General features: G+C 38.4%; 1 protein-coding gene across 1 annotated transcript; it reads right to left on the bottom strand.

Moving 5' to 3' along the window:
- Positions 1-7,925: 7,925 nt before the first annotated feature.
- Positions 7,926-15,039, bottom strand: LOC115433106 (V-type proton ATPase catalytic subunit A-like). Its single transcript, XM_030154330.1, has 15 exons — positions 14,891-15,039; positions 14,264-14,363; positions 13,934-14,062; positions 13,537-13,751; positions 13,309-13,446; positions 13,058-13,209; positions 12,801-12,963; positions 12,613-12,721; positions 12,349-12,471; positions 12,149-12,263; positions 10,756-10,819; positions 10,464-10,667; positions 10,269-10,363; positions 8,801-8,972; positions 7,926-8,673 (listed from the first exon to the last, which is right to left on the bottom strand). Exons 2-15 carry the CDS (start codon positions 14,343-14,345, stop codon positions 8,581-8,583), a joined length of 1,854 nt encoding a protein of 617 aa, XP_030010190.1. The 5' UTR covers positions 14,346-14,363; positions 14,891-15,039; the 3' UTR covers positions 7,926-8,580.
- Positions 15,040-25,769: the final 10,730 nt, after the last annotated feature.

Here is a 25,769-nt window from a genome sequence, read left to right as displayed (position 1 = left end):
TCTAATGAACATAAGAGAAAATGGATGGATTCAATAAAAATCAATTATTTTCAAGCGTCTTTAAGGTGGCTGACCTACAATATCATCTCTTCGATTATAAAAATAAATTCCATAATCAGAGTTTTCTCAGTCTTGTAACATCCCCAAGAGGTTCTAATGTAATTTGTTAAAACAAGGCCAGTGTGTCCACAGAGACAAACTAAGTGGGCCAGCAAACCCAAGTCTCCAACACTCAGAAATACACTTGACTTATTGTCAGGATGTTATCAGCTCAAACTGTTTTATAAGTCACCTCATAACTCAGTGTAATAGACAGAAATTGACCTTAAATACTAGTTTTGTGCACAAGGAATGATCAGGAAAGAATGTAACACTCCTCATAGTTTCCCAACAATCACCAGAGTTGTTTAATGTAATGTTCAGCTCCAACAGAGCCAAGATAAACTTTCATATATTAACTTACCTTTAGTTTCCACAGCCAAAATACAAATTCATCAGAATATGTGGAGCAGCAGGTTCCTTTCCTTGCAGGCAGACGTCCCTCAGAAAATGATGGATCAGAAAATGACTGGAAATGAGAAGAAATGACTCGTCCACAAGCTCCTTCTATGAATGAAAGATGGTAAAAACAAATAAATAAATAAGTACAACAAGCAGCCTCATCAGTCATTTGTGTTGGAAAAGACACACTGGCATCTCTCTGCTCTGGTGGCTGTGTGGCGACAGCATATCAGTGCAGTGAGATAGTTTTCATTTCTTGGATTCCTAGGCTGGCGGTGTCCCAACAGAAGGCAACTTGAATTCCTCTTGACAAGTGGTTTACGCTGCCTTGATACTGTGCTGCATCTGTCGGCTCACTTTTCCAATGACTATCATCCTCACATTTCAATAAATAGTTCACAAGTCGTTCTCTGGCATAGCTAGCCTGCTTTTGCTTTACAGCTTCTATCACTTGCCATTTTAGGTTTTGATCCTGGCAATGCTTGGTAAATACTAGTGCTACCTCCACTAGTTTAGGGAGCCTCAGAGCCTCAGAGTTTGTCCTTCCTCTCTTTCACAGCCGTCAGGCTATCTTGAGTTGTTCAAAAGCTACAAGAGCAGATCTGATAATCCACGCTGAGTTGGACGAGGGTGCATATCAGAAACATGACAGGCACTCATAGGATGAGGGAGTGAGTGATGATCCACAGGGCAGCCCCACCCGCGGGGATCATATTTCCTCCCACAAGCAACCTGACCTCACTGCTCACACACAGAAAACTCTGGAAGAGTGTATGAGTGTGTTTGTGATCAGAAGCAAAATCTGGTTGATCCTGTGTTGTGTTGAGCTCATGTTTCTATACATTACACTCTGTATGACATGACACACATCGTAAATGAATAATGACAGTGTAGTGATTGATTCATACTGGGATGTCTCTGCTAAAGAGGATCGAACATAAGTCAGCTCCTCTGCTTGTGTTTGGAACTTAGAAATGTGAGAGACAAAACATAAACCAGGGGTGTCAAACTCATTTTAGTTCAGGGGCCACATTCAGCACAAATTGATCTCCAGTGGGCTGAACCAGTGAAACAAAAGCATAATAACCTGTAAATAATGACGACTCCAAATTTTTCTCTTTGTTTTAGTGCAATCAAAATTAAATTATAAAAATATGTACATTTGCAAACTATCCAAACAAAATGATGTGAACAACCTGAAAAAAAAAACTGGAATTTCTTGAGAAAAATAAGTGCAATTTTAACAATATTACACCTCAACTTACCATTTATACATGTATGTTATGGATTGGATCTACAAAGGCACAAAATATTTAATAACAGGAAGAATAATTAATAATTAAAATTTCACTTTCAAAATTTCAGTTTTTTTGCATTTTATTGTTAAAAGATAGTTTGTAAATGTTAATATTTTCATCATTTAATGTAAGTTTTTACACTAAAACTAAGAGAAAAATTTGGACTTGTCCTTACTTATTTATAGGTGTAATGTAATATTATGTTTTTCACATTAAACTAAGAAAATTTGGAGTCATTATTTATAGGTTATTATGCTATTATTTTAGTTGAGATCACATTGGTCTGTATGTGGAACCTGAACAAAAATGACTACGACATCCTTGATTGTTAATATCTTAAGTGTAATTTTTGCTGATTCATCCCGCGGACTGGATTGGACCCTTTGGCGGGCCGCATTTGGCTCCCGGGCCGCATGTTTGACACCCCTGACATAAACCATTCCACCTCTCTCATATTTACACATTCTCCTTTTCATACATTTTAACCCTCACACACATGCATTCTCTAAATAAATGTATGTCTATACTGAAGCTCTTGTTCAGTTTTTCTTTAGATTAACCCTCAAAGACCCAAACAGCTACTGGCAACTAATGCTAAAATATTTAATACCTTCTGAACCACTAAATCTATCAATAAGTTGAAATAATTCAGGTAAAATACAGTTTGTTGTCTTTCCATGGTCATTAGATATGATCCATTTGGATGTTCAGAGGCTCCGTAGCGAACGTGGAAACATTATCATCTTCTGCAACATTGATTCACCAGTAAAACCCATGTAGTTTGACAAGTAACAGTGGATGGACACACTCGTTTTTATGTTAAGTTAATAACATATTTTGCTGAAAGAGTCCCTTTTTCTTCAGTTTTATCTACTTCTAATATAATAATCCCCAACTTTAATCTGAACTTTTATAAACATCTACATGATCGGTAAATTAACTGTAGGAAAATACCTGATTTTCACTGAAAAAAGACAAAATATAGAGGATAATATTATAATAAATTGTGATAAAGTAGTTGAAGTTTATTTTTCAAAGGGACAGTGCATATTAATAAACACAATATGTGCTAATGTGCAAGATTATAGCTGTGGCTAATTTCCATCTTTAATCCTTACATAAAACAACATATTTCACATAAAAACAGTACAATCCAGTGTTCTCATTACCAACAAATAAAACACATTATACATTTATAAAATAAGTACTGAAAAAAAGGTTAAATACAAAGAAAACTTGCCACAAAATTAGCACTTGGTTGGATGGGTTAAGACGTGTTTTCATCTTCCCACTCCTTTTCAGATGTGTAAAGAACTAAATAATGATAAGTAAACTAGTAAATAAATAATGAAGTATTTTGATTGTATAATAGTATAAATGTATTTTTTGTTTTGCTTGTTTTCTGTTGATAATTTGCTTTAGCCATTTGCTTTTGTTGGTGGTTATATTATGTACCCCCCAAAAATATTCATTCATTAGACAGATTACACTGGGTTACAAAAAATGGTTTTTGCAAGTTGTCTGGGTTTTTTCGACTGAATTAGGACCATTTTGCACCGCTAAATCCAAAAATGACATCTGTTTTTCTCAATCAGGTCAGGTTTTTTTTGCTAATTTGATTTTGAAAAATTTGATCTTCTCACAAAATTGATTACATTTTTGTGACTTTATCAGTTGATTTTTTGTATAGCTCTCACCCAAAATAGGTTTTAAGAGAAAAAAAATAATTTGATCATTTGATTCCTGTTAGGTACAATGGTGTATACACCGCAGATGTAGCAGAATACGTCAGGCTTATTTTTGCAAGATCTTCTAGTCAAAGCCATTTCATTCACCTGTAATATTAAAAAAAAACATTTACCATAAATTGGCAAAAGTGAAATCTTCAGAACTCGTTTATTGCAAGAAATATGAAAGAATTTTGTATCATATGATGTCGAAATGCCCATAAATGTAAGCAAAAATGTTAAAAAGCCAATATGTAGCATAGTTCAGAAAGTTGACCTGATTGAGCAAAATTAATGTGATTTTTGGATTCAGCACACCAAAATTATCCTAAATCAGCTCAAAAAACTTAAACAATAAATTTGTTGTTGACCAGTGTTATATATTTAGCGATCACAAGTGGTTGTTGGGCCCGCCCTACTGAAGCCTCTCAGCCAATCAGAGCGCCACAACCTGCCATCCTTTTCCACTATACTGTACTTTCTTTCACATACTGTATATCATTGCACATACATATAATCTTGTCACATGTGCACATATACTCCTCACACATACAGTACATATATTCTACACATATTCTCTTCATATTTACTCATATAGTCCTCAAATATGCATACATTCTCATACTTAATGTGCAATTATTCTTAAACATACACTTATTCTCTTCATATATTCATGAATTGTCCTTTCACAAATATTGTTAGAGTATGAAAGATGAGAAATGAGTACAATCTGTATATATGACAGTGCAAATATATGAATATGTGAGAGAAAATATGTTTTTTAAAAAAAGAATATATGAATGTGGCAGAGATAGAATGGATTATGTTTTGTGCAGACCCTCATACTTGGACATGCATTCATACTGAAGCAGCAAAATTAACTGAAAAAACTAAACCCAGTGTTTAGTGTTGGCATATTCCCTATCTGAGTGAAAAATAAATGGATGTTGTTAATGCTTATTCAGCAGCAAAGCAACAGAGTAAAGTACAGTGGCAGTTGTTATGATCTAATGTTTGGGTTAATTGGTTGTGGTTTTCCTCTAAAGTACAACAGAGTTAATCAGGGTTGTGGGTAATAGAACCACATGTGAATAGAACAGTAGGCTCTCTGTTACACAACGTAATGTTCTTCTCAAAACACAGGGCAACAGAGCACTGATGTATGTCTTGAAACTTCCTTTTCTTTAACTCTTATCATTTAAAAAATTGAAATAATCACCCCAAATGACATTCAAGGTGCACTTCAGTGTGTTACATCGATGTATTACGATGTTATTTTGTGTTGTCACTATGTTATAGCATGACCCCATGAAGAGTAAAGCTAATGTGGATTGAAATATACAACCTTCCAATGTTATTCCCAAATCTACACACAGGAAATAATATTGTTCCAAGTCATATAATACATAATGGTCAATAATGAAAATATAATATAGCTTATTACATTACTAATACTGAAAGGTTGTACAAGTTAACCCATAAAGACCCAGACAACCACTCTCGACCAAAAACATCTACTGATCTAAACTGTTGATCCATTAATCCTATCAATACAAGTAAATAATTGCTGTAAAATGCAGTTTTTCATCTTTTCATGGTCATCAAATATGACCCATTTGGACGTTCAGAGGCTCCGTAGTGAACGTGGAAACACCGTCGTCTTCTACAACATTAATTCACCAGTAAAACCCATGGAGTTGGATCAATGACAGTGGATGGAGACACTTGGTTTATGTTCAGTTAATGTTATATTTTACTGGAAAAGTCACTTTTTCTTCAGTTTTTCTATTTTAATATAATAACCTTTGACTTTACACTGAGTTTTCATGAGCATCTTCATCATCAGTCAATTAAACATAGGAAAATAAATGATTTTCACAGGAAAAATGATAAATTCAGAGGATAATATTATAATAAATGGTGATCAGTCACTTAGGAATGGTTAAATAGAGAGAAAAAATCATTTTGGTGCTGCCACAAAAGTCCAAATACCTACTGAAATTCATTTAAGTCCACTTACAAATGGCACAAACTTGCAAACACCGCACAAAAAGTCAAACAGTATAAAGACAGTGCATTGTGGATTTAAACAGCTACACATGTTAACGATGCACCATGAAAAATATGCCTTTCTACACTTTCACGTTCACCTAACAGCTCCACATATTCTTCTTAATTTGCTCTTTACACACATGCATCCTGTCAGTCATTACAAACTGAAGGATGACAATGAGAGGCAGGTGCATTAAAAGCTATAGGTTGAGATATTCTGAGACCACGGAAACCTCTTAATGTCCACTTCAGTCTGCGTCTGGATGGACTGAATCAATGCAGAGAAAATATGCTGCTCTTGCTTCTGCGGGTTATGCTTCCATTAGTCTTGATGGAGCCCGGAACCCGAGATACCAGCTCTAATCTATTTTAGAGGAATTAACGCTGGGGAGTAGTAGACAACAGACTGACCAGCAGCCCATGCTGAAGATTACACATAGGCAAACTGAGCAGATGCTGAATTTTCAACAAAAAAAAGCACAAGAATGGTGTAAACAGATGCATGTGGTGAAGCAGGATATTTGTGGCTCTTGGTGCTTCATTCTGTTTAAGTTACCTGGATCTGGATCCTCCTAAGGTCCATTATTATAAAAGCTTCCTATGTTAACCCCAACATACTTCAACAGCCTCTGAGCACCTACGGATCTAAAATGTTTAATAATAATCTTCAAACCACTGATCCTGTCAATAAACTGAATTAATGTAGGTAAAATGCAGTTTCTCAGCTTTTCAGGATAATTAGATATGACACATTTGAATGTTCACAGGCTCCATAGTGGACATGGAAACACTGTCATCTTCTGCAACATGGCAACTATGGAGGCTCTGAATGTCCAAAAAGGCCCATATTGGATGACCATGGAAAGCTGAGACACTGCATTTTCCGTCAACTATTTACATGTTTTGATAGGATTACTGGTTCAACAGGTACTTGTTAATACTGATTTTAATGCTGACCATAAGTTTTCTGTTCTTGGAATTGTCTGTATCTCCTCACAACTGCTAGTTTGAGAGACACCTGTGTTCTTCAAAACATGAATGTTTCTCTCAGTCAGCTTCTCAATTCTGCATGTAAGCTACTTTATCTCTCAAGATAGCACAAGGTACAGTTTGAACTTGTAGCCCTTAGCAGAGCATGAGCGCTCAGTTCTGGAATTCAACAACAAAGAGTAACTCTTCAAACTTCCAAGAATGACTCCAGGGTCTCACATTCTGTCCTGTGTCCATCTGATATTCTTTCTTCTGCTTAGCGACAGCATCATACGTCATATTTAATATTAACCAGTCCCATGTAAGCTTAGTGCAGGCCTCTGTAAGTTAGACTGATTTTCTGTATTGGGTAGAACTGACTCTTAAGAGAGGGCGAAGCTTCATCTGTCAGTTTTCTCATTTGTGCACAAATAAACGAATCGCCTGATTGAAGCAAATCTATTCTCCACGAAGTCTTTGTTGCTTTCCTACCATCACATATTAAACCCTTTAGACCAGGGGTGTCAAACTCAGATCCTCAAGGGCCGGTATCCTGCATGTTTTAGATGTTTCCCTCTTCCAACACACCTGATTCAAACGATAAGCCTATCATCCAACTCTGCAGAAGCCTGATAACGACCGTCAGGTGTGCTGGAAGAGGGAGACATCTAAAACATGCAGGATACCAGCCCTCGAGGACCGGAGTTTGACACCTGCGCTTTAGATCAATAGATGGTCTTGGTTGCCAGCAACTGTTTGGGTCTTTGAGGGTTACTTCTGTCTGACTTTTCTATATTTGTAAATAGTGGTGTTTAGTTTTAATAACCTTTGGTAATAAATAATGTACTGTAGCATGTATGTGTGTACTCTTTTCTGAACATGTGACAAGTTTTGTTGTAAGAGCTCAAAGAGAGAGGGTTTAACTCTTTAAAACCTGATGTGTCACTGCTGACACCCTGCACATATGCAGTTTAGATGGCTGTAACTCTTTCACCGTTTGTGCAATTGGATAATTTCCAATGGTTTCTGAAACCAGAGACATTTCACTTTACAGGATTTATAGGGTCACTATGGTAATTTCACTCACACCTGTACTTGAAGCTGGAGAAGAAGCCTTTCTAGCAGTATTATAACATGCGGTAAATTGTACATGATTGCTAGATTTTGAAAGATCTGGAAAAAAAAAAAGTGCTCTGGAAAAATGGGCAAACAGACTCAAACACAGCATATTTTCTAACCTATATATAGTCAAAAAAAGAAAAAAAGTCCAGGCAGACCATTTTAGGCTTAGGGTTTAAAGGGTTAATAACTGAAGTTTCCAAATTTGTGATTACAACTGAATAAAGTTATGTAATGCAAGTAAACCAGAATAAAACAATGTGATTTCTCTACATTTATTCTGGACACAACAGCATACCATGAACACAACAGCATAATAGAAACACCTGATACATCACAGATCTAACATCCCCATTCATTCACATTTTATACACACACATTTATATATCAAGTATATTGTTTAATCGTCACTATCACACGTACGAGGTAAGAGGTGAAAGAATGCCTTTAACCCCCTGAAATAACACACTGCATCTGTCCCTTTACCCATGTGCATATTTCCACTTGATTCATCTGTAACAATCACATCATGGGGGACAGAAATGTCCCTTTCCTCTCTTTGTTGCAGCTAGAAGTTAAGTGCCAGTGCAGCACCTGATTAGGGCCCACTATATTTAACCACAACATGATGGTGTAGTGATCTCTGTGTGCTATGCAATGGGCTCAGCAAATGTGTCGCTACAGTGTCAGAGTATTTTTGTGCCCTGTAGATTCCAGCGCTGCATTGTTGGAACAGATGAATACAAAAGAAAAAAACAAAAAAAACAAATCTGTGCAGCTTATGGAATGATTAAAGGGATGTAAACACAGAAGAATGAGGAAGGTCACATGACATCGAGACCACGGGCCAAGAATTCTGCACGATGTTGCACTGCACTAGGATTGGGATGTTTGGGAGAGGAAGGTGAAGAGGCTCATTCCTCCAGGGTTCGGAAGGCATTCTGCATATCCTCCAGCAGCTGGGCGTACTCGGCTTTGATCTTAGCTTCGCCGTCTTTAACTGGGTCCTGTCGATGCATTACAGTAATAAACAAAAAAAATGAATTATTAAAGAGGAAGAGGAAAATGACGGAGTAAGCAGACAGACCTTAACGCTGCTTAGTTTATGTTTTACTACATTTAGGAACAGTTTACCTTGAACTTCATGGAGCTGATCTTGTACAGGATCTCTCCCAAGTGCTCCCTGATCATGGCCCAGGTGATTTTGTTGTCACTCTGGGCTGTGGACTCCACAGCGTGACGGGCCATGTCGTAAAAAGCAATCATGTTGGAGAGGATGCCAACGGTTTTGTAAAAAGGACAGAACCTAAAAGAGAAAAAAAATGCGATTTAGAAGGATTAATAAATGAATGTGGGGAAGGAGTGGGACTAAATAAATGTTTGTCTTTCCACTCCCTTTAGAATATGTACAGACTGTATTTGTTGTCTTCTATTTGTGTTTTATTTCCATTTACTCTATTGCCTGAGTTCTTAAATCCTCCATTTTCCTACATGTTTAAAATAAATGACTAAAGATGAAATGAAACAAAAGATTCATTCCATCAGTGCCTCATAATGAACCCTTCTGTTGTTACCACCTGAATATCTTAAGCCCAAATCACAGCTGAGATACACCATGAAACAAAAGAGCCTCAGCTCAACTTTAGTTGGTTGACTTTATCATCTGTGACTCAGCATGTCCAATTGCCAGACGCTGCTTTTAGAACATGGTGTTATATACGTGCTGTGTTTTGTTCAGTATTTAAGGACTGCTACTCATCTGTTACCACAGAGTTCAGTGTTATAATTAGCTTTTGTCCTGGTAAAAATTCTGCATCAATAACTTGCTATTTTTCTGCTTATGGTGACACCAACTCCTCTTTACAACAGAAGTAAGCCACAAATAAATGACAGACATTACTGCCACTTAGGTTTCTTTCGTTTACACCGTTTGATCAATAACAGTACTGATCATAGTCATTATCTCCCTCTCTCTGTTTGGTTAATTGGACTGTGTATTCTATTTCTCCAAGTCACTCAACCCTTTGCCACAATTCCTGCCTCACACCTGGTCTTGTTTGGATTCATACCAATGCGTGTTCTCTTTCTCTGATTTGTCATCATGTTCCTGCTTGCCTTCTTTTTATGCCTCTGCCCTTCTGCATCCATGTCACAACAGCCTTTGGCTGTTTTATTTACATCCATTCTCATATTATGTCTAATTACCTTCCAGGCTTTTATCTAATTTGATTTGACACTCGTAGGTCAATATCCTGTCATCTCTTCATGCTTATGCACTAAAATTTGTCATTTGCACCTTCATCATTCAGAACATCACAGTTTTACTTTGCATCTTACAGTGTATTTATCCAGATTTTTTTAAACTTCTAATTGATTATGTTTAGTGTGTTTGCTCTCGTGTTGTATTTTTGACTCTTGTATTGTATTGTATTTGTATTGTCTGTCTGTGCTTCACAGCCCAATACGTTTGTTGAATGGAGCCCTTTTTCAGATATTAGTTTAAAAATAAAGCTCATGCTTTCCCTCCTGCAATATTTAAAAAATATATGAAAAACATTGTAAATGTAAAGTTTGTAGCATGGTAAAGACTTTTTTAAATTACCTGTCATATGGGGTATAACCATTCTGTTGAAGGAAGTCATCCTTGATAAGTTTAGCGACTTCCAGAGTGATCTTATCAGTCTCAGCAAGAGAAGCCTATAAAACAAACAAAAAACCCCCTCCAAAATCAGTAAAGGTATTTCATAGTTAATGATTAATCAGGCTTAACGGGTTACATAGTCTTAATGTGCCTCACCTTGCCAACAAGCTGCACAATTTCAGCCAGGTCCTCTTCCTCCTGCAGAATCTCCTTAGCTTTCGTACGAAGGGGCACAAACTCAGGGAAATGTTTATCATAATATTCATCCAGTGCACGCGTGTACTTGCTGTAGCTGATCAGCCAGTTTACAGAAGGGAAATGTTTTCTCTGGGCCAGCTTTTTGTCCAAACCCCAGAACACCTAAAATGTTAAAACAACAGCAAGAAAAGTACATTTAAGTGAATTAAATCACATCCTATAAACAAGGCCCAAAAAACCTGTCACTTACCTGAACAATTCCCAAAGTGGCTGAAGTGACAGGATCTGAGAAGTCTCCACCAGGGGGCGACACACTTACAAGAGAAGAAAAGCCACTTCATTTAAGGAAAATGCCTCTGTATATTTTGTTAAAAAACTTACTCGTCTTACTCATAGAATAAAACCCTAATCAAACAGAACAATAATGTGGCTAGTATATAGTACAAATATCTGACAACCATGCATTGTGTTTCACAAATTAACCTACAGTGAAAAAAAACATTATTCAATGCATGTCATGGAGTATTGACCAGCACTAAAAGGTATAACCCTAATCATGAAATTGGCATGTTGTTAAAGAGTTGTTAAAGTTTAAGGGTGTAATATTTGACAATCTCTTGTGATTAGACTGTGCCTTCACCTCCCTCTAACCTACAGTGGTTGCAAAGAGTCAATTATCTATTTGGCTGTTGTGGGTTTTTGAGTTATGGTGATGTTAACACTGGCCTACACTTATAAACTGAACATCAAAAGAAACTTATCACATATTCTATGTGATGCCATTTCACACCATTTTATTAAATATGAAAACAAATTCTTTCTTGTTCTTAAAAAACATTTAATTAAACAAAATACAACAAACAACAAAACAGTGGATGAGTATCCAGAGGATAATGTAAAATATGACAAAGGGTAGTTCAACAAAGTTCACATTTAGCAACAAGCAACATTATTAATCCACAGCAAGTCAAAGATTGACCAAATGGTCAAAAGGTACACAGCCTGTGTCAGGGCTCAGGGAGGACATACCCAGTACTGAGGACATTGATCTGGATCATTTGGTCAATCTTTGACTTGCTGTGGATTAATAATGTTGCTTGTTGCTAAATGTGAACTTTGTTGAACTACCCTTTGTCATATTTTACATTATCCTCTGGATACTCATCCACTGCTTTGTTGTTTATTGTATTTTGATTGTTAATTAAATGTTTTTTAAGAACAAGACAGAATTTGTTTTCATATTTAATAAAATGGTGTGAAATGGCATCACTTAGAATATGTGATAAGTTTCTTTTGATGTTCAGTTTACATAGTAGGTGATAATGCACTAGCCCATCACTGAATGTTATCCACAATAAAAAAGTAAAAATGATGAAATCAATTCAGAGCTAAACTGTGGATTCCATCAATAGTGACTTGTTCCCTCTGTAGAGAAAAATGGCTAATTCTAGCGAAGCAAAAATGTGACAATCCATATTTTCTGGTAAGTACATGCAGAAAGCATAATCATGAATATCTTGTTCCATTTCTGCAATTAAATCCAGTGTTTAAACTAGTTTGCAAGAAAGGCTGTTTAAACTTATGTGATGCTGTGGTGACATGCATCAATAGACTACAAACTATTTATGTAACAGTAGACTCACGCTCCTACGATGCTGACGCTGCCCTCTCTCTCTGGGTTTCCCAGGCACTTCACACGTCCAGCACGTTCGTAGAAAGAGGCGAGTCTGGCACCCAGATATGCAGGATATCCACTGTCTACACAGATTATCAGCATACATGGCTGTAAGTGGTTCGCAGTGTTATATACTACCACATCATATCTTTACACAAATTAACTCACCAGCAGGCATTTCAGCCAATCTTCCTGAAATTTCTCTCAGAGCCTCAGCCCATCGAGATGTCGAGTCAGCCATCATGCTGACGTTGTAGCCCATATCTCTGAAGTATTCAGACAGTGTAATCCCTGCAGAAACAGAATAAACCTTTAAAATCAGTCAAACCACCTACTTAATAGAACCTGTAGACTGATTTCTTACATGTCTTTAAAAGACTATTTTCTGAATGGTGCCAATAAACTGTTTTCTAACATGTGAATAATTGGTACCTGTATAAATGGATGCCTCTCTGGCAGCCACAGGCATGTTGGATGTATTAGCAACCAATGCTGTTCTCTTCATGATGCTCTCCACCTTGCCATCTACTTCCATAGTGAGCTGTTTGGGCACAGCAGTGTCAACATGGAAATGCAGAACAATGCATGTGAATAGACACTGGATGTTTGTTATCACCAACCTCTGGAAAATCTCGCAGCACTTCAGACATTTCATTTCCACGCTCTCCACACCCAACGTAGATAATAACGTCACTGTTGGAATACTTGGACAAGGACTGTGAGATCACCGTCTTTCCACAACCAAAAGCACCAGGTATAGCAGTGGTACCACCTTGTACACAACTGTAGAGCAAGGACAACATGAAATTTAACTCTGATCACAAACAATATGGAAACATTTGCAAGTCCATCCTTTCCTTTCAACACAATTACTCACGGGAAGAGGGCATCCAGAACTCGCTGACCAGTCAGGAGTGGATGATTGGCAGGGAGCTTCTCTGTGACAGGGCGAACCTGTCGTACTGGCCACACCTGCACCATGGTGAACTTCTCCTTAATCCCTTCAAATTCAAGCTCCAGAACTACATCCTGGGTATAAAAACATTGAATAAAAATCAGTCTCTGACAAATCCGGTGAGAAAACAAAACAAAAAAAGCAGAAGGCCTGGCTTCTGGAATAACACTCACAGAAATATCATAATGTCCAGGTGGTGCCAAGTAGGTGACAGTTCCTCTGTTGCGAGGTGGGAGCATCAGCTTGTGCTTTATTAAGGAGTTTTCAAACACCATGCCATAGATATCACCACCTGTGATGTGACTGCCAACCTGGAGATGAAATACAGCATACAGTGTGTCAGAGCCGTTAGAGACAAGACACCACGTAAACTCACACAACCAGGAAAACATTTTTCTTACCCGTAGACTTTGTCCAGGAGTAAACTCCCATTTGACATCTCTGTTAAGAGCTCCAATGTTCACTCCCCTTGGGATGTAAATGCTTTTAGTGAGGTCATTGATGTCTTTCAATGGACGCTGAATACCATCAAAAATGGAGCCCATGATTCCTGGACCCAACTCCACAGAGAGGGGTTTCCCTGTTCGAAGGACAGGGTCACCCACAGACACACCAGCTGTCACATTAAGTTAAGGAAAACAACACAAACTATACGCAGCATTGTCCTGTAGAAATGCTGGACTGGTCTTTAATCTGCTGTTGACAAAAAAGTCAGAAAACATGTCCTGATAATATTCCAGTATGGGCATTTCAAATATGCTTGAATAAATGCTCTGAAACTGTTAAATGACAGGATACAAGTCTCCTCATAGACCTGGATTGTTGCCATGTCTCCCTCCAGACGGATGATTTCTCCCACCAGCTCACTGTGACCCACCCGAACCAGTTCATACATGGCAGCTCCTGCCATCGCAGTGGCTGTCACCACTGTTTAATGAAGACATTAGCATATTTGTTGACATTTCCAACATACATGGAAAAGTGTTTACTTATGTAACAGTATGACATCTTACTGGGTATATAATGTTGCAAATGTCCTTCCTAAAAATATTATAAAAGTTACCGCTAAACTTGAAACCTCAGTGGTTAAAATACAAACTAGTCAAAGAAAAGGAAAATAAACAAGACCTGGTCCGGAGACTCCATGTACGTATCCAAACTGACTTTCTCGCTCCTCATCCTTGATCTTTGGAAGTTTAGAGGTATCCATCTTAAAAAAGCTCCTATCCTGTGAAATCCACAAAGCAATGAATGGGTCAGACACAGGAGATGGTTTTACACTGAAGTAAGTCTGCAGACAATATGGGATCTGTTTGTATTCGAACACACACTTCATGTCCAGTGTCTCAGAGTCTTGCTTGAACTTGTTATACAGTAAATGAATGATGACATGAACGAACACTTAAATGACGGATGTAACTCATATGAGGCTGTTTCACCTCCATGTATTTAGCTTACAACCTGGATCGGAAACAAGATAAAAAATAATAAGAAACACTGTGTTGGTTTCTAACTCTGTTTTGCTGGACAGATGGTGCCAACCGTGCGTGTTACTACACAATTTACATGACAGCAAAGCTGATTTGTGCGTGTGCACGTATGAGTCAGGTGACTAGCTAGTCGATAGTAGCACTCTTCATCTCTATGTAAAAAGAAGAAACGAGAATTTAAGAATATTTTACACAAAACTAGAGTGAGGTTTGTCAGAGTTATAAACACAAACGTTGAAGCTAATTGTCTTAATAAAAAGGTTACCTTGTTTCGTTACGCAGGGCTCCAGGTTTATCTCTAGCTTTCGGTATTAATCACCTGCGAAGCACCGGACTGTCACGGGAAGAAAACACCTCCATTGTGGCTCTACCGACTCCACCGTCCAAAGTGTCCAGGTACTGTGGGCTATGTGTGGAGCCAACATGGCGTCCGAAATCCACACTTTCCTATTCATCAACGATGACTTCCGCCGGACTATATAATACAACTGCATCTTATACTGACCCCTGCTGGACCTTACGAGTACAACATCAAACCCATTCACTATTTCCTCGTGAATATTTTCTTCTTCTTTTTATTTAATCAGAACCACAGTTAAGTAAACGTTTGATGAGAAAAAAATTCTTTTTGGCTATTTTTCTCATATTAATTATTTTAACGTACTGAACATCTTCATCGATCTGGCTAAATCTGAAATACATAAAGCTAAAATGTCTAAAACATCCCTATCATTTCAATTATTTTTAATTGAACTGAAAATTGATTTTGAGCCTCTAAAACATATGGTATTTCATAAAAAATGTTTATCAACTCTTCAAAGGTGTTGTCGTGTGACGCGTTATAACCGTGTAATAAAGGTGTTGTCGTGTGACGCGTTATAACCGTGTAATAAAGGTGTTGTCGTGTGACGCGTTATAACCGTGTAATAAAGGTGTTGTCGTGTGACGCGTTATAACCGTGTAATAAAGGTGTTGTCGTGTGACGCGTTATAACCGTGTAATAAAGGTGTTGTCGTGTGACGCGTTATAACCGTGTAATAAGGTGTTGTCGTGTGACGCGTTATAACCGTGTAATAAAGGTGTTGTCGTGTGACGCGTTATAACCGTGTAATAAAGGTGTTGTCGTGTGACGCGTTATAACCGTGTAATAAAGGTGTTGTCGTGTGACGCGTTATAACCGTGTAATAAAGGTGTTGTCGTGTGACGCGTTATAACCATGTAATAAAGGTGTTGTCGTGTGACGCGTTATAACCATGTAATAAAGGTGTTGTCGTGTGACGCGTTATAACCATGTAATAAAGGTGTTGTCGTGTGACGCGTTATAACCATGTAATAAAGGTGTTGTCGTGTGACGCGTTATAACCATGTAATAAAGGTGTTGTCGTGTGACGCGTTATAACCATGTAATAAAGGTGTTGTCGTGTGACGCGTTATAACCATGTAATAAAGGTGTTGTCGTGTGACGCGTTATAACCATGTAATAAAGGTGTTGTCGTGTGACGCGTTATAACCATGTAATAAAGGTGTTGTCGTGTGACGCGTTATAACCGTGTAATAAAGGTGTTGTCGTGTGACGCGTTATAACCATGTAATAAAGGTGTTGTCGTGTGACGCGTTATAACCATGTAATAGAGGTGTTGTCGTGTGACGCGTTATAACCATGTAATAAAGGTGTTGTCGTGTGACGCGTTATAACCATGTAATAAAGGTGTTGTCGTGTGACGCGTTATAACCATGTAATAAAGGTGTTGTCGTGTGACGCGTTATAACCATGTAATAAAGGTGTTGTCGTGTGACGCGTTATAACCATGTAATAAAGGTGTTGTCGTGTGACGCGTTATAACCATGTAATAAAGGTGTTGTCGTGTGACGCGTTATAACCATGTAATAAAGGTGTTGTCGTGTGACGCGTTATAACCATGTAATAAAGGTGTTGTCGTGTGACGCGTTATAACCATGTAATAAAGGTGTTGTCGTGTGACGCGTTATAACCATGTAATAAAGGTGTTGTCGTGTGACGCGTTATAACCATGTAATAAAGGTGTTGTCGTGTGACGCGTTATAACCATGTAATAAAGGTGTTGTCGTGTGACGCGTTATAACCATGTAATAAAGGTGTTGTCGTGTGACGCGTTATAACCATGTAATAAAGGTGTTGTCGTGTGACGCGTTATAACCATGTAATAAAGGTGTTGTCGTGTGACGCGTTATAACCATGTAATAAAGGTGTTGTCGTGTGACGCGTTATAACCATGTAATAAAGGTGTTGTCGTGTGACGCGTTATAACCATGTAATAAAGGTGTTGTCGTGTGACGCGTTATAACCATGTAATAAGGTGTTGTCGTTGTGACGCGTTATAACCATGTAATAAAGGTGTTGTCGTGTGACGCGTTATAACCATGTAATAAAGGTGTTGTCGTGTGACGCGTTATAACCATGTAATAAAGGTGTTGTCGTGTGACGCGTTATAACCATGTAATAAAGGTGTTGTCGTGTGACGCGTTATAACCATGTAATAAAGGTGTTGTCGTGTGACGCGTTATAACCATGTAATAAAGGTGTTGTCGTGTGACGCGTTATAACCATGTAATAAAGGTGTTGTCGTGTGACGCGTTATAACCATGTAATAAAGGTGTTGTCGTGTGACGCGTTATAACCATGTAATAAAGGTGTTGTCGTGTGACGCGTTATAACCATGTAATAAAGGTGTTGTCGTGTGACGCGTTATAACCATGTAATAAAGGTGTTGTCGTGTGACGCGTTATAACCATGTAATAAAGGTGTTGTCGTGTGACGCGTTATAACCATGTAATAAAGGTGTTGTCGTGTGACGCGTTATAACCATGTAATAAAGGTGTTGTCGTGTGACGCGTTATAACCATGTAATAAAGGTGTTGTCGTGTGACGCGTTATAACCATGTAATAAAGGTGTTGTCGTGTGACGCGTTATAACCATGTAATAAAGGTGTTGTCGTGTGACGCGTTATAACCATGTAATAAAGGTGTTGTCGTGTGACGCGTTATAACCATGTAATAAAGGTGTTGTCGTGTGACGCTGTTATAACCATGTAATAAAGGTGTTGTCGTGTGACGCGTTATAACCATGTAATAAAGGTGTTGTCGTGTGACGCGTTATAACCATGTAATAAAGGTGTTGTCGTGTGACGCGTTATAACCATGTAATAAAGGTGTTGTCGTGTGACGCGTTATAACCATGTAATAAAGGTGTTGTCGTGTGACGCGTTATAACCATGTAATAAAGGTGTTGTCGTGTGACGCGTTATAACCATGTAATAAAGGTGTTGTCGTGTGACGCGTTATAACCATGTAATAAAGGTGTTGTCGTGTGACGCGTTATAACCATGTAATAAAGGTGTTGTCGTGTGACGCGTTATAACCATGTAATAAAGGTGTTGTCGTGTGACGCGTTATAACCATGTAATAAAGGTGTTGTCGTGTGACGCGTTATAACCATGTAATAAAGGTGTTGTCGTGTGACGCGTTATAACCATGTAATAAAGGTGTTGTCGTGTGACGCGTTATAACCATGTAATAAAGGTGTTGTCGTGTGACGCGTTATAACCATGTAATAAAGGTGTTGTCGTGTGACGCGTTATAACCATGTAATAAAGGTGTTGTCGTGTGACGCGTTATAACCATGTAATAAAGGTGTTGTCGTGTGACGCGTTATAACCATGTAATAAAGGTGTTGTCGTGTGACGCGTTATAACCATGTAATAAAGGTGTTGTCGTGTGACGCGTTATAACCATGTAATAAAGGTGTTGTCGTGTGACGCGTTATAACCATGTAATAAAGGTGTTGTCGTGTGACGCGTTATAACCATGTAATAAAGGTGTTGTCGTGTGACGCGTTATAACCATGTAATAAAGGTGTTGTCGTGTGACGCGTTATAACCATGTAATAAAGGTGTTGTCGTGTGACGCGTTATAACCATGTAATAAAGGTGTTGTCGTGTGACGCGTTATAACCATGTAATAAAGGTGTTGTCGTGTGACGCGTTATAACCGTGTAATAAAGGTGTTGTCGTGTGACGCGTTATAACCATGTAATAAAGGTGTTGTCGTGTGACGCGTTATAACCATGTAATAAAGGTGTTGTCGTGTGACGCGTTATAACCATGTAATAAAGGTGTTGTCGTGTGACGCGTTATAACCATGTAATAAAGGTGTTGTCGTGTGACGCGTTATAACCATGTAATAAAGGTGTTGTCGTGTGACGCGTTATAACCATGTAATAAAGGTGTTGTCGTGTGACGCGTTATAACCATGTAATAAAGGTGTTGTCGTGTGACGCGTTATAACCATGTAATAAAGGTGTTGTCGTGTGACGCGTTATAACCATGTAATAAAGGTGTTGTCGTGTGACGCGTTATAACCATGTAATAAAGGTGTTGTCGTGTGACGCGTTATAACCATGTAATAAAGGTGTTGTCGTGTGACGCGTTATAACCATGTAATAAAGGTGTTGTCGTGTGACGCGTTATAACCATGTAATAAAGGTGTTGTCGTGTGACGCGTTATAACCATGTAATAAAGGTGTTGTCGTGTGACGCGTTATAACCATGTAATAAAGGTGTTGTCGTGTGACGCGTTATAACCATGTAATAAAGGTGTTGTCGTGTGACGCGTTATAACCATGTAATAAAGGTGTTGTCGTGTGACGCGTTATAACCATGTAATAAAGGTGTTGTCGTGTGACGCGTTATAACCATGTAATAAAGGTGTTGTCGTGTGACGCGTTATAACCATGTAATAAAGGTGTTGTCGTGTGACGCGTTATAACCATGTAATAAAGGTGTTGTCGTGTGACGCGTTATAACCATGTAATAAGGTGTTGTCGTGTGACGCGTTATAACCATGTAATAAAGGTGTTGTCGTGTGACGCGTTATAACCATGTAATAAAGGTGTTGTCGTGTGACGCGTTATAACCATGTAATAAAGGTGTTGTCGTGTGACGCGTTATAACCATGTAATAAAGGTGTTGTCGTGTGACGCGTTATAACCATGTAATAAAGGTGTTGTCGTGTGACGCGTTATAACCATGTAATAAAGGTGTTGTCGTGTGACGCGTTATAACCATGTAATAAAGGTGTTGTCGTGTGACGCGTTATAACCATGTAATAAAGGTGTTGTCGTGTGACGCGTTATAACCATGTAATAAAGGTGTTGTCGTGTGACGCGTTATAACCATGTAATAAAGGTGTTGTCGTGTGACGCGTTATAACCATGTAATAAAGGTGTTGTCGTGTGACGCGTTATAACCATGTAATAAAGGTGTTGTCGTGTGACGCGTTATAACCATGTAATAAAGGTGTTGTCGTGTGACGCGTTATAACCATGTAATAAAGGTGTTGTCGTGTGACGCGTTATAACCATGTAATAAAGGTGTTGTCGTGTGACGCGTTATAACCATGTAATAAAGGTGTTGTCGTGTGACGCGTTATAACCATGTAATAAAGGTGTTGTCGTGTGACGCGTTATAACCATGTAATAAAGGTGTTGTCGTGTGACGCGTTATAACCATGTAATAAAGGTGTTGTCGTGTGACGCGTTATAACCATGTAATAAAGGTGTTGTCGTGTGACGCGTTATAACCATGTAATAAAGGTGTTGTCGTGTGACGCGTTATAACCATGTAATAAAGGTGTTGTCGTGTGACGCGTTATAACCATGTAATAAAGGTGTTGTCGTGTGACGCGTTATAACCATGTAATAAAGGTGTTGTCGTGTGACGCGTTATAACCATGTAATAAAGGTGTTGTCGTGTGACGCGTTATAACCATGTAATAAAGGTGTTGTCGTGTGACGCGTTATAACCATGTAATAAAGGTGTTGTCGTGTGACGCGTTATAACCATGTAATAAAGGTGTTGTCGTGTGACGCGTTATAACCATGTAATAAAGGTGTTGTCGTGTGACGCGTTATAACCGTGTAATAAAGGTGTTGTCGTGTGACGCGTTATAACCATGTAATAAAGGTGTTGTCGTGTGACGCGTTATAACCATGTAATAAAGGTGTTGTCGTGTGACGCGTTATAACCATGTAATAACGGTGTTGTCGTGTGACGCGTTATAACCATGTAATAAAGGTGTTGTCGTGTGACGCGTTATAACCATGTAATAAAGGTGTTGTCGTGTGACGCGTTATAACCATGTAATAAAGGTGTTGTCGTGTGACGCGTTATAACCATGTAATAAAGGTGTTGTCGTGTGACGCGTTATAACCATGTAATAAAGGTGTTGTCGTGTGACGCGTTATAACCATGTAATAAAGGTGTTGTCGTGTGACGCGTTATAACCATGTAATAAAGGTGTTGTCGTGTGACGCGTTATAACCATGTAATAAAGGTGTTGTCGTGTGACGCGTTATAACCATGTAATAAAGGTGTTGTCGTGTGACGCGTTATAACCATGTAATAAAGGTGTTGTCGTGTGACGCGTTATAACCATGTAATAAAGGTGTTGTCGTGTGACGCGTTATAACCATGTAATAAAGGTGTTGTCGTGTGACGCGTTATAACCATGTAATAAAGGTGTTGTCGTGTGACGCGTTATAACCATGTAATAAAGGTGTTGTCGTGTGACGCGTTATAACCATGTAATAAAGGTGTTGTCGTGTGACGCGTTATAACCATGTAATAAAGGTGTTGTCGTGTGACGCGTTATAACCATGTAATAAAGGTGTTGTCGTGTGACGCGTTATAACCATGTAATAAAGGTGTTGTCGTGTGACGCGTTATAACCATGTAATAAAGGTGTTGTCGTGTGACGCGTTATAACCATGTAATAAAGGTGTTGTCGTGTGACGCGTTATAACCATGTAATAAAGGTGTTGTCGTGTGACGCGTTATAACCATGTAATAAAGGTGTTGTCGTGTGACGCGTTATAACCATGTAATAAAGGTGTTGTCGTGTGACGCGTTATAACCATGTAATAAAGGTGTTGTCGTGTGACGCGTTATAACCATGTAATAAAGGTGTTGTCGTGTGACGCGTTATAACTGTGTAATAAAGGTGTTGTCGTGTGACGCGTTATAACCATGTAATAAAGGTGTTGTCGTGTGACGCGTTATAACCATGTAATAAAGGTGTTGTCGTGTGACGCGTTATAACCATGTAATAAAGGTGTTGTCGTGTGACGCGTTATAACCATGTAATAAAGGTGTTGTCGTGTGACGCGTTATAACCATGTAATAAAGGTGTTGTCGTGTGACGCGTTATAACCATGTAATAAAGGTGTTGTCGTGTGACGCGTTATACCATGTAATAAAGGTGTTGTCGTGTGACGCGTTATAACCATGTAATAAAGGTGTTGTCGTGTGACGCGTTATAACCATGTAATAAAGGTGTTGTCGTGTGACGCGTTATAACCATGTAATAAAGGTGTTGTCGTGTGACGCGTTATAACCATGTAATAAAGGTGTTGTCGTGTGACGCGTTATAACCATGTAATAAAGGTGTTGTCGTGTGACGCGTTATAACCATGTAATAAAGGTGTTGTCGTGTGACGCGTTATAACCATGTAATAAAGGTGTTGTCGTGTGACGCGTTATAACCATGTAATAAAGGTGTTGTCGTGTGACGCGTTATAACCATGTAATAAAGGTGTTGTCGTGTGACGCGTTATAACCATGTAATAAAGGTGTTGTCGTGTGACGCGTTATAACCATGTAATAAAGGTGTTGTCGTGTGACGCGTTATAACCATGTAATAAAGGTGTTGTCGTGTGACGCGTTATAACCATGTAATAAAGGTGTTGTCGTGTGACGCGTTATAACCATGTAATAAAGGTGTTGTCGTGTGACGCGTTATAACCATGTAATAAAGGTGTTGTCGTGTGACGCGTTATAACCATGTAATAAAGGTGTTGTCGTGTGACGCGTTATAACCATGTAATAAAGGTGTTGTCGTGTGACGCGTTATAACCATGTAATAAAGGTGTTGTCGTGTGACGCGTTATAACCATGTAATAAAGGTGTTGTCGTGTGACGCGTTATAACCATGTAATAAAGGTGTTGTCGTGTGACGCGTTATAACCATGTAATAAAGGTGTTGTCGTGTGACGCGTTATAACCATGTAATAAAGGTGTTGTCGTGTGACGCGTTATAACCATGTAATAAAGGTGTTGTCGTGTGACGCGTTATAACCATGTAATAAAGGTGTTGTCGTGTGACGCGTTATAACCATGTAATAAAGGTGTTGTCGTGTGACGCGTTATAACCATGTAATAAAGGTGTTGTCGTGTGACGCGTTATAACCATGTAATAAAGGTGTTGTCGTGTGACGCGTTATAACCATGTAATAAAGGTGTTGTCGTGTGACGCGTTATAACCATGTAATAAAGGTGTTGTCGTGTGACGCGTTATAACCATGTAATAAAGGTGTTGTCGTGTGACGCGTTATAACCATGTAATAAAGGTGTTGTCGTGTGACGCGTTATAACCATGTAATAAAGGTGTTGTCGTGTGACGCGTTATAACCATGTAATAAAGGTGTTGTCGTGTGACGCGTTATAACCATGTAATAAAGGTGTTGTCGTGTGACGCGTTATAACCATGTAATAAAGGTGTTGTCGTGTGACGCGTTATAACCATGTAATAAAGGTGTTGTCGTGTGACGCGTCATAACCATGTAATAAAGGTGTTGTCGTGTGACGCGTTATAACCATGTAATAAAGGTGTTGTCGTGTGACGCGTTATAACCATGTAATAAAGGTGTTGTCGTGTGACGCGTTATAACCATGTAATAAAGGTGTTGTCGTGTGACGCGTTATAACCATGTAATAAAGGTGTTGTCGTGTGACGCGTTATAACCATGTAATAAAGGTGTTGTCGTGTGACGCGTTATAACCATGTAATAAAGGTGTTGTCGTGTGACGCGTTATAACCATGTAATAAAGGTGTTGTCGTGTGACGCGTTATAACCATGTAATAAAGGTGTTGTCGTGTGACGCGTTATAACCATGTAATAAAGGTGTTGTCGTGTGACGCGTTATAACCATGTAATAAAGGTGTTGTCGTGTGACGCTATGATTTGTTGATGTTCTGTGACGCTGCGCTCTCATTGGCTGACGTTCTGTGACACTGCACTCTCATTGGCTGGCGTTCTGTGATCCTCTTCTCTGAATGGTGTGCGTTCTGTGACGCTTCACTCTCATTGGCTGACATTCTGTGACACTGCGCTCTCATTGGCTTACGTCCTTTGACACTGCGCTCTCATTGGCTGACGTTCCGTGACACTGCACTATCATTGGCTGACGTGCTGTGACGCTCCGCTCTGATTGGCTGGCGTTCTGTGAAGCTATGCTCTCATTGGCTGATATTCTGTGACGCTCCGCTCTAATTGGCTGACGTTCCATGACATTGCGCTCTCATTGACAAGATGCATCCAGCAGATTTAGCAGAAAAGCTCATTTCCGTCTGTTGTCGTGGACAAACGACTACCATAATAAAACGTCACATAGACCATGAAATATTAATATACTGGAAGAAAACTGTCAGACATGACAGATAAAGGAAAGTTTGCTCAGAATGAACAGTTACAGCAGAGTACATAAAAAGGGGCTTACATTCTAAAAGTACAATAACATATTCTCGAATAAAAATAAGCTATAAAAGAAAGAAGAGGAGAAAAAAAAGAGAGAGAAGAATGCATAAATAAATAAATAAATAAATAGCCAGATAGCAAAAAACACAGAGTTTCCTGTCCCGTTTTTGGGTGCTTCCATACGCTGACTCTGCTTTGAATAATTGAACAATGTGTGAACAAAGTCTGGTCTTTGTGGATCCATACATGCCTCCCCTGTAAGACATCATCAGTTCTTATATTACTGTGCAGTAATATGTACTGAGTGGTGTCAGTGGAACCTATGTGGTTATTACCAGTCTACGTTGTGTACTTTGTTGTGTGTCATCCCACAGGCTGAAAAAAGGAGGAGTGTCAGGTAGCACTAAGTTAGTCTGAATGAAAGAAAATACAGAGCAGAGCCATTCTAGCAAATAAGAGGCAAGAAAGGCGGTACCTTCCCCTACTATCCTACATTTCACAAATTGGCCTATGGGCTACACCGGTAGGCAAACAGGAAATGTGCAAATTCAACGATTATTCCTGAAAAAATGATTGGTCGTACATAAAATGCATTTGTAACCCAGATCAGTGGACAAATATTAATATTTATTTTATGTCATTGGAATGTTTGATGCATATTCTTGCTATATTAATATTTTTGAATAATAAATACATTCTTAAATGAGAAAAAAGCTCTATCTCCTCATTGTTCATTGACTTCAATGACAGCACTTTGGTCCACTGTGGTTGTTTTAAAGTGCTTTATAAATAAAGTTGGATTGGATTGGTTTGGATTAAACTTTATTCTTTTCTAACCTTAATTTAACCCAAACGTAATCTAACATACAATATATTACACTTTTCCAAGAGACTTGGTACAGATTTACTTAACTGCATGAGGGAAATAGAAATTGGTAGGTTATTTTTGTTCAATATTGTATGATAAATAGGTTAGTATAGTAAACTGTACACATAATATAAAAATTGTAGTATATATAACAAGCAATTAGGATTTATTACAAATATTATAACATATTATAAAAAAATATGTCTAAAGCAATTATGCCATGAAGCTAACAATAAAAAAAAATATGCTGAGCCTAAACAAAGCTGTTGATAATTTTACATTTAGGTAAACAGTTCTTGTTTTTAGTTTGACGTCTTCGTTTCTGTTACAACTGCTGTATAAGGCGTGTTGTTGTTTTTTTCTCACTTTCTGACATCTCAAACTTAACTTCATTCAGTTTTTCATGGTTTTCCCTTCCATTAGACACAGCACCTAAGCCAAACATAAAAACTCCAAACAAGACTTTAACTAAGTGGATGTTTTTGGCTCTGTAAAGTAGATATCGTAGAAGCCAGTGTTATCTAAAATTTGTTGCAAAGAATTTATGGCATGTTTTTAATAATAGTAACAGTAATAGTGTGGGTTCAGAATTAAACAAAAACGTTTGATCTTAGTCAAATAACCAAATTTTAACACCTAATAGACCTAGGAAAACACTGCAGTTATTTTTACACTACTACAGATCACGATGAATAAAGTCTTATATG

Source organism: Sphaeramia orbicularis, chromosome 14 (genome assembly GCF_902148855.1).
Source record: "Sphaeramia orbicularis chromosome 14, fSphaOr1.1, whole genome shotgun sequence".
In the NCBI taxonomy this organism is placed as follows: Eukaryota; Metazoa; Chordata; class Actinopteri; order Kurtiformes; family Apogonidae; genus Sphaeramia; species Sphaeramia orbicularis.
Note: the sequence above shows the minus strand (reverse complement) of the source record. Positions and strands in the feature narration are given on the sequence as shown.